Consider the following 13,964-nt stretch of genomic DNA (forward strand, 5'->3'; position numbering starts at 1 on the left):
TGTGCAAACTGCTCGAGGAACCGCGAGGCAGGGCTGGGGGCGGGGGGCTACAGGTGTTGCAAGGAACGGGCTTGATTTCTGCCAGGCCCCTGCGTGCAAGGAAGCCGTACGAGGTTGCACCACGCTAGTGCTAGTTACGGAAAGAAAGCGAGTGAAATCCCTCGCAGAGGTTTATGGCACTGTGCAAATCAGGGCCATCATACCCTTAACGAGGCTAGCCAGTGCCCTTATTAGTGCGCTGGTATAGTGTGAAGCCAGTGCAACGGCCAGTATCACGTCACTCTGTTGCAACTTCACTGAGAAGCTGCTGACCTGTGGGATTTACCTTTGCATGTTTTACAAYGGAAGGACTGAAGTCAGTTCCCTGCAGCTTCTCGAGTGTGCCCCGCTTATCAATAACAATAAGTCGGATCTGAATACAGTAACTTCTTAAACTTTCCACAGTTTCAGATGCACTTGTAATTCCAAAGTTATGTTTTTGAAGACAAACAGTATTGAAGAAGATACTTCTTTTCAAAAGAGAGGATTTCAGGTATAACTATGTGGTTACACCTTTTCCACTTGCTGTGGATGTAACAAGATACAATCTGTTTATCTCAGTTCCATTAAGCAGTAGTTGTTGTTATAACTTAATCGCTATCATGTATTTTTGTTCTCAAATGCATGATAGTCAGTACAGTTAAGTTTTATTAGAAACACTTTAATAGGATTTGTTACATTTCKCATTGTTTGGAGGAGAAAAATCAAACTTGGCTGAATGAGTGCCGTAACTTTGTTTTAAGAAAAACAGTGACCTGGTCAGGTCTGTATTCCTACAAAACTAAATGTTTATTTATTTTATTTTTTTTTGGATGAGGGCAAACAGGCTGATATTAAACCCCCTCTGGGGAGAGAACCTGAAGCGAGAGAGTCTCATGCTTTTCAACAGCCTGTGGGACTCATTAGGTTCAAGCTCATAGTGAACCGGAGCGCTGTTGCTCTCTGAGTCTCATGCGCGGAAGACTTCAAGACTACACATAAATACAGCTCTTGCCAAAGGCCTATGTCTATTTGTTTATCACGTCTTGCTAGGACTATTTTATTTCCTCTATATTCCATGTTTTTCCATTAATCCCAGGAACAATGCAAGTTGGTTGTTGGGTTTTAATTAGAACTGCACAGGTGTCTTGTCAAAGTATTTCCAACATGAGCGTTAGCAAAATGTTAATGGTAGATACATATTAATTTGAACAGCTCCGGTTTGACCTATGAAAGTTCAGTGTTTGATTCTAGCCGCAGAGGAGCTTCTCTGACTGGGACGGGATGTAGACCTGAGCAGATACCAACCGCAGCAGCCAGAGCTCCCTCACTAACTGGGGGAGGAAGGGACGGCTGGCGGCGAGGGACAGGTTGCTGGCTTCCTTCAGTGAGGAGCCCTTTACTCTGAAACTTGCTGCCCCCAATTGTTTGCTATAATCCAACCTTGTTAAGTTTAAAGTGACACTTCAAAGTTTTTCTCTTCTATCATGCTTTCCCCCTCTCTGGGGAGGTCTTATTTGGTCTTTGATCCTGATAAATATTTTAACTTTGTATGTGTATCCAGGGCCTTAAGTAGTCAGTCCGCCATGTGTGTGAGTTCTTTTGAGAAGTAAGTTTCAATTTTTGTTTCTTTGCTGTGCAAAACATCTTTGAATACCATAGCATCTTGATGCCTACTTCTACGAACAGTGATTTTAAGTTAATTACTAAACCAGCAGGGGGAACACAAAACACTCTGTGAAGTCTCCCTTCATATTGCAATTTGTTAAAATTTTGGGCCTATACTTTTTGCTAGAATATCTTTAAAGAGGATGGATGTCAAATTTGAAAAGAATTACCATATGTTGGGATAAGTACATTATTTTTGTATGCTTGTTTATTAGTTTATTGCAGTAGATGTCTCCCATTCTTCTGAATTTTTGCTGCATTAGCCAGAACTGAGAGGCTTATTTAAGTGAAATTTCTCTTTTTAAAATATTTTAAAAAGAGAAATTTAAAAATGGGAGATCTTACTTTGAGTAGTCTGTAAAGCTTTAGATAATGGATTGACCAAATACTTTTGCAGTAGAAGTACTACTGTACCACATTCATGATGGTATATAGAAATTTTTGAAAGCTAAAATTGAGTTGCAAAAAAGTTGTATTCTCACAAGAAACTATTCACAGTGTTTAGGGTTTCTGTAGGAGAGAATAGTTTTAGGTATTCTATTAGGTTTCAGGAAGTCATTGCTGGCTTATTTTTGTGAAGGTCAACTGACTCTCTTAGCATAGATCAATAATGATTTTTTGTTTGTATTGGCCTAGTAATTCATTCCTCCTGTTGTGCCATGATTACTGAAAACAAAGGCTGTTACCAGAGGATGTTATCCTGATGATTTACAGTGATCCATATTGCTTTTTAGTTTATGAAGCCTGATGCAGCCAAATGGCAAATACTTAAAGTAAGGGTATACAAGCAGGTTGCTGAAGGCTAAGATGTGATTTTGCAGCATGTAAGCTATTCCCCAGTAACAGCCAAAGAACGGGCTCTTATGCTACAGTAAATGTGATGTATCTTGCTGCTTATACTTTGGAGTTAAACTATTTTTTCACTTACAATGGGGTAAAAACATGCCTGGGGCACTTGCCATGAAGTAGCTGATTTACTGCAAGACCACTTGTGAGTGACAGCAATTGTATATACCCATACTATTAGAGCAAGTGGAGATAAAATACAGCTTTGTTGAAATTAGCAGTACCTGGAAAAGTTTATAGGAAGAGGTAAGCTCATCTGGCTGTACCCTCGTCTGGATCTGAAATGGCACTGGTTGAATACAGAGGCATTAAATGAACATGAAAATGTTTTTCTTCTCATTGTTTCAGTAAGCAGGTGTGTGCAGATACCAATGGTCGTACGTTTTCTCTTCTCCATAGAGCACTATCAAATGTTGCCAGGTAACTGAAGATACAAAAAGATCCATATCAAATTCCACTGATGAGCTCACTCATTTGTCATTTTTATTCTGATTGTATCCACAGGGAATGACAAAACTTTCTCCCCTCTACGGTTCTCTGAGCTGCTGAAGTACATAGTTTGTAAAGTCAAAGTGAGATTTTTGTTTTAGTTAAAAATAGTGCTAAAACTTTGCCTAATTTGTCTTACAATGCTTTTGTCTGATATGTGCAATCATCTCTTGATATTTAAGATGTGAATTAGCTAGTCATAGACAATTTATGCAGATCTTGGAAAATATTGTGGGATACAGATTGTAAATATTTTTGTAATACATTACTTTTGATCTGAATTCCATAAAATAGTTGTGTATTATAAATAGATTGTACTTCTATAGCAGTAATAATTATAATGATTAACAAATGTACACTGGTTTCTAGCTACTTCATGTAAAGAAGTATGTTTTGCCTTAAAAATATACCAGTGAAGAAGTAGTACAATTGGAATTGTTTTGTCCGTAACTGTGGATTCTCATTTTTATGTGCTGGCAGTCATCCAGTAGAGCAGCATTTCTTACACTATGACAGCAACATTAACTCTACAGTAGCCAAAATGAAGCAAATTTACACAACTCTGGAAATCATTGGAGGAGGGTCTTTAAACCTGCTACTTAGCCATTATCCATCCCCCCCCCCCCCTTCTTAATTTCCTCTCTGGCAGTATAAATTTAAAAAAATATCCTTTATGACCTCGAGTATCTAAATGATCAGATTTGTCAAGCTTAGCAGAGACTATTTTATATGTTGCATTGTATATATTATATTGTTGAACTGTACTGCTTACAAGTAATAACTGTCTGGTAAAATGTGGTAGTTTATAATGCATTTATAATGAGTTAATGGATTTATTGGGGAAATGTGAAAGTCATTATTTCATAGTCTGTGAATAGTACTTTAAAATTAGCTTTATCTGTTTATTGTTAAAAAATTTCATTCAACTATATTTGAAATTTCTTTTTAATAGCTTCTGTCTAATTTTAGTAGTACTGGTTGGCCAGCTTTAGTTTTTTTGCTATTGCAGCATGCTGTAAGATTTTGGGAGTCAGCTGAAAAGGGCCTCTGTTTTAAGTAAGTTTAGCTGTGACCTTGAAGGAGACCTGTTCAGATTCCAGGAGAATGGCTTATCTAGAGGTTGTGGAGCTGAAGCAGGTTAATTATAGAGCTAACATATATAGATTGTTTTTCCGCACAGAAGGCGGTAGGGCCTGTCATATATAAGGTAATAATTCTAAAAAAGAATGGATATTCGCTTAAGGCTTATGTTCTGATTTTCTTCATAAGTGTAGGCATCTTCTGTTGGAATTCAGTACGGCTTCACTGTATGAGTCAGGGACCGTAAAGAACCCCAAAGTATCCAGTGAGTTTACTGTATAGTATAGATCTTCTGAATACATGTGTTTCCTTGCCAAGAAGCTGGAAGTGGATTGAAGGACCAAATGTCCTCTTTTGTCTTAGATTAATAGAAGTTATTCTGATTTGACTATAGCTGTATTTGACACAATGTGATTGAGAGCTATGGTAGTATTATATCAGCAATTGTAAATACTGTACCTGTGTGTATTTTTCACAATGATTTGGGTGAAGCAAAATTTTGTTTTGATTTACAAAACACCTATTACAATATTTGAAAAGAGTTCTCTCTCTTGACTGTTATATTAATAAACAGAGTCACTTCTCTGGTATGCACAGCTTGTGTTATGTGAYGGATTAGTCCCCCCCCTCCACCATTTAAAGTAGCCAATTTTTCTATGTACTTGTACATTCAGTGGTTTGCTTTACTCTGAGATGTAGTGATTCTCTTCTGGCATACGAGATGTACAAATTATCTGTACATATTCAGGAATTCCTTGCAACCTTCCATTTCTCTAAAGTTGTATTCAAAGCTTTTTGCAGACTTTATGGATAAACTTAATGTAAAACAAAAAGAGGCAGGAAATTTCTTATGGTAAAAATTATATGGGAGTATATGTATGTTCTGTGTGGAACATGCCGGTGATGCATATCCTCTTTGAAGCAAATCCACATCACACTGATTGCAAATGATAATTTTTATGAAAAAAAGTTTTGCCTCAAACTGAATGTGTTTCTCTGCCAAACAAATTTCGCTGGTTATGTGGCAGACAATTAGTGAGAGGGTAGGTTACTCCTACTCAAAGGGAAGCTCCTTTTGACTCATTCTTTTAATGGTGTGGCACTCTAAGGTCTTCCCTATTTGTGTGGGAGAAGTTTCCTATCTTACAGAAGTGCATGTGAAGATGCAGTGGCTGACAGCTAGTTTTTAATAAGGCTGTTYATCTTAACTATGTTCTTATTTAGCAGTCTACCTGCTTTCTAAAGCATGCATTATTCTAGAGAGTAAAATCCAGTACATGCATCTCTTGCTTTTCCAAAATGTGATTTTGATGACGCTTCTTCCTATCTTTAAAGTAATTAGCACTTAATATTTTAGGCCTTTTATTTACATCTTGTAGCTTCACCACTGGCAGCAGGAAAGACTGATTTGTACACCTCATCCATTTTTCTTGTTGTATTTTATTCTGAAATGCTGGTTTTCAACTTTTCTCAAATTGCTGACCACCATGTTTTCCCCCCAAAAGAGTTTTGCATTCCCATAGAGCAAATTTAAGCTTAATGCTATAGACTTGCTTTTCTTTATTACCTGTATGGGCCCCTCAGAAGTAACCCGGAGGTTTCCAGGTGTCTGTAGACTGCGGTTTGAAAACCACTGCTCTAAATCTATAGAGGTCATTCCAATATTTAAATCCAGCAGAGATCAGTTTAGCTTTTTTCCTAGTAGGGAAGTTCCAGCTAGAACTAGCCCTACATACAGTTCTAGGCCTTGCAGTTTAGTCTAGAAAAAATAGCTGCATCAAGCATTCATTGAGAGAATAATTTGCTGAAATCTTTTACCCTGAGTGGAAGAAGCCTTGCTGAGTTGTTGCTAACTTTCCATCATGCTGTGGCTCCTTTTTTGTGCATAGCCACAAGGAGATGCCTTCCCTGGGGTTATGTCGGGTGGTCTCAATAGCTACATTTGAGCTGTTATCTCTTTGGTTTAGGTGCGCAATTAGAAACTGAGCCAGATAAAACTTAAGATTAATGAAACTTGTGTGAGGTTGTTGGCTGCTACTATGTTTGTGAAGAGTAAGATAGCCCAGTGCCAGGAAACCTATTCTGTTTCCAATTAGAAACCATAAGAAAATAAAGTAATTAGGCCAAAGAAATTTAATGTTGAGGGGGAAAGGTTGTGGAGGCCTGTTTCATGCAGTTTGTGATCTTTCTGTTCATCCTGAAGATTTCTGTGCAGTAGAAATGTTTTTGTTTCAGGGTAAAATTTTCAAAAGCAGCAAGTCCCATTTAAAAAACTTGAGTCTGGTTCCTGTTGACTGTTGTGAGACATCACTGAGTTCCTTGGGAACCTGAGCTTTATTTAAATGCAGATTTTAGACTCAATGCTTTCTTGAGCAGTTGTGAAAACTTGCATTCAATGTTTACGTATATACAGTTATTAAAGTCTCTGCTTTTTTTTTTCCTTCTGCTACTTGAATATTCTTTAGGAAAATAGCATATAATTTTGCCACTGGTATTTCCTAATGAGATCAGTGAGATTTTTGTTGGTGTCCTGACTGGAAGACAGAAACAAAACTGCCTGGAGTGGTATTATCTTTCTAGGTGGATAATATGGGGGCTGTTGTGGCAATGCAGAGATCCTGCTACTACTCATTTGTTTATGAAGGAGCAGAGTGACTATGAGCTGGACAGAAAATCTGTGACTGCACCTGGTACTAGATTCCACATTGCTTGAGCTAGTCTTGTATAACAGCTGTGCACCATCCTAACCTCTTGTTTCCTCTACCCCCTTTAGAGAGGCTCTGATGTAGGATGTCCCCGAGGGCTCTGTGTTAAAGTAGAAGAGTTCTGATCCAGCACTCAAGTTACATGCGAGGTGTTTATTCTAGCTGTTAAGCTCTGTCTTTAGTCCCATGTGAACTCCCATCCTTAGAGATCCAGTCATTTCTAGGAATTTCTGCCTTTTTAAAAAGGGAATCTGTGTGCTAGTCTCCTTCTTGTCGAAGGATCTTGTGTACTCCTTCCACTAAAAAGGACTCTTGAATGCATTTCCTTCCCTTCCACCTATTGAAACCCTCCTACATCCTGATCTTTTAAGAGGCTATTCTCTTGTTTATACTTTGCAAATAAAACTTTGCCCCCGAGCCTGGAAAGATTCAGCTGCATAACTCACTGTGTTTGGGGTGGGAGCGAGGGGGGAGCACAAAGGGAAGTCCCGGGAACATACAAAAGAATGACTTTTTTTTTTTGGTCCTGTTTCTGTAAACTGTCTTACATTTGTGCTCTATAGTACAATGATTATTCAGCTAAAACTCCCACAGTGTCTAGTTTCATGACTTTACTTCTCTGATCGAAACTCATGGCAATTAAAGTTGGATGATTTAAAAAAAAATTGAGAAGCYGAAGGGAAAACTTGCTTATGAAATGATACTGAGAGTAGAGACCTCTATCCAAGCCAGAGCTTCATGCTAGTTGTGGGCAAAATATGTACCAAGTAACAACACTACCTTCAGTAAACTGTTACTAAAAAGGTGGAATGCTTTTACATCGTTTATAGACTGATTTGTGTATATTTTGTGGCTTCCTGTAATTTGACAGGCTGCATTGTAATACATTAATATGAAAATAAATAAACAAAATGTTAAAACAAAAGTCACGTGGAATAGAGGGGCACAATTGCTAAATGGCATAAAACATCTTCCCTTGGCACTTGTCCAGTTCCCATAGCCTTTAACTGTGACTTGTTGAAATGTCCCATTACAAGCACAGCAGCATGTGAACTGCAAGACATCAGAGTTACTTTTTCCCTGGGCTTTTGATATGTCAGGATTTTTAGTTTTATTACTGTTCATATTCCCTGAAAATGAAACCACTTTGATGTTTCTAAAATGGAATCTATCCTGTTAATATTTCATGAATAAGTTACTGTTTTAAGTTCTGAATGGTGGAACTTTATGTATATACCTTTGACATAGACATAAAAAAATACACATTTTGAATCCCACATTAATATTTGCTAACCATATTAGTCAGCTTTTCGACCTGTATGCATGCAAATCGCACAGAATTGACAGAAGATAAATGTCATCCAGTAAAAAARGRAAAAAAAATCTGCTAAAATGCATATTTAATAGGAGTGGGATTACAAATAAACTCTTTCAAAAACTGTTCTATTCCTAAGCTTATAGAATTGCTTGTGTAGTTAAGTTAATCATCTGTGGAATGATGAGCTTGGGCATACTTGATTACAAATGATTGYCTTTTTACTTATGTGTGGAATGTATTTATTTATTGCATTCACATAGGGAACCTGCAGGGATAAGTAGGAGAAAAACTGGTTAAATAAGTTAAATGGTTGCCATGTTTAAAACAAACAAACAAGAAGTGAAAAAGTTTTGGCTGTGAAGGCCTTCTTGGATAGCCTAGAAACTTGGGTTCACGTTGCTATGGCAAAACAACACAAGGGGACATATCCTGCTGGCTTCACTCAAGTATCCCCATTGACTTTGGGACTTCTCATGTGACTAAGAGGAGCAAGAGTTTTGGCTCACTTTGGTGCAGAAGTGTTTGTGAACAGTGTTACAGACAGCTGTGCAACCTCTAGCCTTGTGCGTGGAAAGAAGAGAGAATTGCTAGTGTCTGTGTTGATAAGGAAAGGAGGAAGTGGAAGTTATTCTTCAGGCAGTGAAGGAAAAGGTTGGACAGCGAGGATGATAGAGTTAAGGCAGAGGAAGGATTTGTATGGGAAAGGTAGGTGGTGATTAAAGAAAAAGATGGTGACTTTTGGGGGAAAAAGGCTTAAAGGAACAGAAATCAAGGGRAAAATAAAGCAATAAGAATCCAGTTCAGCAATAAATGTGGCTAACTGCAATACTATGGAAGCCCATAACAGGAAATGGAAACACCCCAAAGCTTGTGGTTGTTGCCTCCTGCAGGCATTTTTATTGCCAGATTGGACCTTACAGGGGAGGTGAGGAAAAAGTAGGCAAAAATAAATTTACCAGGGGGAGAAAAGTGGGTAAAAACTGAAGGTAAAGACACCAGCGATCCCAAGAGGACTAGTATGTAATAGTTACTTAGCTAGAAGTACAGAAGCAGGCTGAGTAAAAAGGTGCTCAAATGTTCTGCAGATGATGCTTAATTGTAATAATACTGTAGGGCTTTTATTTAGTAATTTTCATTTTTAGCTCTTCAGGCACTTTGAAAGCACAGTTTGTATCAATGTCCACATTTTGGAGAATGGTAAACAGACGGAGACAAGGATACTATTTTGCCAGTGGCAGAACTGGGCACAGAATCTGTTTTCTTAGTAACAAGCCATCCACGGACTACAGAGCGTTCGTTAGCTGCTGGTAGCCTCTGTCAGTGAGGACTGGGAAATCCTTGGTGGGAAGGTGTGGAAGGTGTTTTTAAGAGGAAGCAGCATGATTTAACTTCTGAATTCTTTGATCATGTTGCAGTATTAAAAGTGACTTTTTAGTTCAAAAGGTAGCTTTAAAAAACTCTCAAAAGACTGCAGTTCCAAGGAAGGCGGACAGTAGATTTTTACAAAGGAAAAAAAAAATAGGTAACAGCAAACAAAAGGTAGAGAAATGACAGCAGTGTAGTGAAGGGATTTGTGTTTTGTGCTTACTGCTGCTAGCTCTGACAGAGCCAGATTATTTTAAATACTATCGAAGAGTTAAGCTAGAAAATAAAAAATGCTCCTTAAAGCAGTTGTAAGATCTGTCTATCTGTGGCTGGCCCTGCTRACAGGCCATTTGGCATGTCCCAGGCTTCTGCAAAAGTGGCATATTTTTCACTTGTTTGTAGCAAAGCCTTGTACATCAAAATGCACATGGGCATTAAATGTTCCTACTTTAAAACAAATGAAAACCTCAGACTTCCTACTCTTCTTGTCATTTCCATCATGTACTTCATCATATGTTTGTTTACACCCTCCTCACTCCCCAGATCTTTTGAATCTACTAAAATCTGGCATTAAGGTTTTTCTGAATGTACTCWGGTGATGCACTCTCTCCTGATTGCTTCTGTAAAATGATACTTCTCAGTGAAGCAGGTTCTTGGGTGGTTTTTAGGCCCTGATTTTTGTCAGGACTAGTGGCCTTTACTGCAACAAACTTCAGTGAAAATGATGCCACCAGACTTCCTCTTTGACTAAATCTTCAATGACTCCAGTTGTAGATGCCCCTCTTCTGTCTGCCTTTTCTTACAGCTTGTAGTATAAAACGTTTGGGTTAAACAATATGTTTACTAATCTGGAGACTCTCATGTCATCTTCTCTTCCTCCTTGGGATTTTTTGGTTATACTTTTAATGTGCCCTTTTATGACCTCAGTCACAAAAATAGCTGCCTAGAAATACCCCAAAGGAGAAGATGATTCTCTTGGAAATTTCTTTTGAGTCTCAAGTTGACTAACAGTTGTGTTTATCTGTGGATAAATAATTTAGGTTCCTGATCCTTTTGCACAGCTTTCTTCTCTTATTTTAGAGGAAATATCCTCCTATTCTGTGGACTTCCTGAACTTTTCCTGGTTTGCAGGTGACATTAGGTTTCACACTGAAGCATGTTTTGCACCAGAGTTGAACTTTCCTCACCTATTTTCTTACTTCTTTCTCTTTGGTACTGTCAGATGATCAGATAACAGCAACTTTGTAGCTGACTTCCAAAAGACTTAGGCCCATCGATTTAAGCACCTGCCTCCTCTTCATTCCAGAAAGCCAAATGGAAAAGGCCAGCATCCAAATACCAAACATACACAGGCAAATTGATGCCTGCTGTTCTTCCCCTGAAGTATCTTTGTTGCTTTTAGATACCCTCTCCAGCTGGTGACTTCGCTGCTGAGAAACCTTTTCAGTCACAGGTGAGGATGATCAGGTTTTCCAGAATACCAATAAATTATGTGGTTGGTAGGTTTATTCTTAGGTTAATTTTTAGTCGCATTGTTTGCTTTTTTGACTTGAATTGCTTCAATTCAGAGATCTGTGTAGCTGGGAGTGTGGGGTAGCCTGCCCTAAATTCCTGAAACTCACCATCAGTTTGTCATCCTTTCACGTTTCAAGATCTGGAATTTGCCCTTCTTTTTATTTTCAAGTCTGTGAATGCTTATCTGCAAGCAAGTGAGCCCTTTCCTTAAATGCAAATTAGGAGGAGCTTTCTAAGTCTCCAGTGTTCAGCTTTTCGTCAGCTAGCAGAATCAGAAGCCTAGGGCTTTTGCATCGTACACCCTCTACTCCAGGTTATACCTTGTAGATATTGTCTGTTGTAGTAGAAGTAGAATCACTCATTTCTTTTACCTGGAGATGGGAGTGTGTGTGTGTGTTCTCTCAGCTTTTTAAATCTGCCTCCCCAAATCAAAGTTGATTCAAAACACAGCAGTTTCACGTACATGCTTAAATGGTGGTCAGTATAGAATGGGATGCTCAGCTGTTATCAGCAGTATAGCTTTATCTCCAGTTCTTTCTCTGTGCTTCCTATTTCTGCACAGCTCTGTGCTTTATAAAAATGTTGCTGAAGAAAGAGAGATTTGTGCTCGTGAAAGAGCGATCCAAGTAATGTCTTGTATTTTCCTATTTAGTATATTGAGTGTATGTGTTCTAGTTGCTCTTTTTCTGGTTTCTCTTTGTTCATTGTTGTTCGTGAATGGTTATGCATCAGTAATTCAAGTTTCAGAATGCTTATTCATTGCCTGTTTGCACATATGACATCTTGCAGCGAGTTACGATGATCTTTTATAGCTAGCATTGGCTAGAAATCTTATGATTTGCTGTATTTCTTCATTTGTCTTTATAGCAGCATTTAAAAGTTGAGTTAGCAACAAAATACTCTCACTGAGTAGATTTAGTTTTCTCTTCATCTAGAGAAATAGTAACAAAGGATTCCAGCTTATGTTTGACTTCTCAAATGATGTTCAATCTGTCATAAATTCTTTATGGCTTGCCTTTTTGGCATTAAACCTGTTTAATTTGGATCTTCATGTTCAAAACTTCTGTGTTAAAGGGTTGTCCAACATTCTTGTCAACAGTTTATTATTTCTGTTTAATAAAAGAAGAAGGTTGGCCTTAATTTACCAAAAAGTTCAGGATCCCTCATGGGTTTGAGGGTTTAGCTATATAACCTTAGAGGGGGGATGAAAGAGATATCTAGGAGCTCATTGAATACTTCCAGTAGGTTTGGGATGAATAATTCTTACAAACCTTGTAAATTGTCCAAGGAAGTCATCATTTTCTGAGGTTTTCCTGTTTTGAGCTGTCTCCAGCATTGAGTGTGTGTGTGTTTTCATCCTTTACCAGAGTAGTCTTTTTTCTTGAAGAGGAACCTCTTCTGTGAAACCTTATAGAAGAAATCTTTGGTAAGTCAGGGTTCGGGGTTTTAAGGAGGACTGCTGCTCCTTTATGAGTCTGTGTGTTATTTGTCTTGCCATTGATGACAGGAATGCATTGCAGCGTGTTGCAACTTCAGATGTGTGTTGTGTGATCTAGCGTTGCTGTCTTAACATTTTTTAAAGGTGTTGGTCCTAGCAAACAGTGAAAAAATAACGTGTGCCAGAGAACCTGTCTATCAAATGATCGAATATGCAGTCTCAGTAACAGAAATGTTTTAAGTGGCAACGAGCAAAAGCATGCAGAACTTATGTTGGCACGTGAATGACATGTATATATTCATTGAAAGAAAAATCTTCTCTTAGTGACTTAGTATCTGCTCTTAAGTTCAAGGCCCATTTTAAAAAGCATAATGTGTGGAAAAATAAAAATGCAATTTGGTTTTGGCAGCTAAGAATATTTTAAATGTCCCTGGATAGTTTCACAGATTCTTATTTTGTGAGGTTAAGCTTTTAGGTGGTTATAACTAAGTATTTTCACAGATAGCGATAGTCTCATATAATCTAATTCTAATGGAAAGGAATCTCTACTTTGGGATCTCTAACCATACATCACTTTGTGAATATCAGATAACAAGATACCCAGATTTCATTTACACAGTGCAAAGAGGTAAATGTCCCTCCTCAGAATTAACAATAAACTCGTTTTCCCCAGACTGAGTGCCAGCAGGTAGAAAATAATGATTGGTAGGTAGAATTACCAGAGCTATAATTTCTCTAGGGGCTTCCCGCATTCACTGCTCTTGTCTAGGCAATGTTTCTAAGCCTCTGGAGGGGAGGTGAGGAGGAGGAAAGCAGGGAGAGAGTATTAGTTGTGGAACTGCAGCCTAAATTACCATGTGCTGAAAGCATATGGCAAATGCAGAGAAATGTGCTTCTGACATGGGATGCTGAACTTGAAAGTGGACTATGTGAAACCCCATGGTATGATGGATATTTGGCTCCTTCCTTGCCATGTGCATTTCTGTAGTGTCAAGCAGCTCTCCAGTAGAAGTGTGGTGTTGGGGWGGATAGCCGTGCTGGTGCTCCTGGCAGCCTGCAGAGCGCAGCTCGTGGGAAGAAATGTTCCCCTCCTGTGCAAGTGGGATCTGGGACACCACCAAGTCCAGTCAGAGGAGCTGAGTGTTGGGTGAAAGATCTGCTTGAGGCCTCAGCTTAAGTCTGCATGGAGGTCCTGGACTTGGCACTGGCAGCTTGTAACCTGGTGAGCAGCTGCAGCTCACTCTGAGAGGACAGTGCTGTCACCATAGAGTAATGCTTGGAGAAATTCTGCAAAGGAGGTTGTGGCATTTCCCTCTTAGCAGCAGGTGTGCTGTCCACAAGTGTCTTCAGGTGCTGGTCTCGGTGCAAATTTCTCTTGTGTAGACATCTGATCATGCAGAGCGAAGCATGCATTGTATAATAGAGCCCAGCCCTCTTCTTGTCTGACTGTATTTCAGACCATTTTAAACGTCAGCAGGTACCTTTTAAACGATATTAATCTTGTCACTGTTCAAAATGTGGT

At 38.7% G+C, this 13,964-nt stretch overlaps 1 protein-coding gene across 3 annotated transcripts in view; it reads left to right on the forward strand.

Annotated features, from left to right (window-relative positions):
• Nucleotides 1-254: 254 nt before the first annotated feature.
• Nucleotides 255-13,964, forward strand: part of TGFBR3 (transforming growth factor beta receptor 3) — a 128,171-nt gene continuing 114,461 nt past the window's right edge. The window contains exons 1-2 of one of the 3 annotated variants that reach the window (XM_026057525.1): nucleotides 1,610-2,952; nucleotides 3,037-3,104. In XM_026057525.1, the coding sequence (XP_025913310.1) occupies nucleotides 2,904-2,952; nucleotides 3,037-3,104 (117 nt within the window). In that variant the 5' untranslated portion in view covers nucleotides 1,610-2,903. Of the gene's footprint in view, nucleotides 533-1,609; nucleotides 2,953-3,036; nucleotides 3,105-13,337; nucleotides 13,385-13,964 lie in introns of those variants that run through there. The other 2 variants (XM_026057524.1, XM_026057526.1) reach the window with 2 other exon arrangements.

The sequence above is a fragment of the Apteryx rowi genome, unplaced genomic scaffold, assembly GCF_003343035.1.
Source record: "Apteryx rowi isolate R43461 unplaced genomic scaffold, aptRow1 scaffold_14, whole genome shotgun sequence".
NCBI lineage: Eukaryota > Metazoa > Chordata > Aves > Apterygiformes > Apterygidae > Apteryx > Apteryx rowi.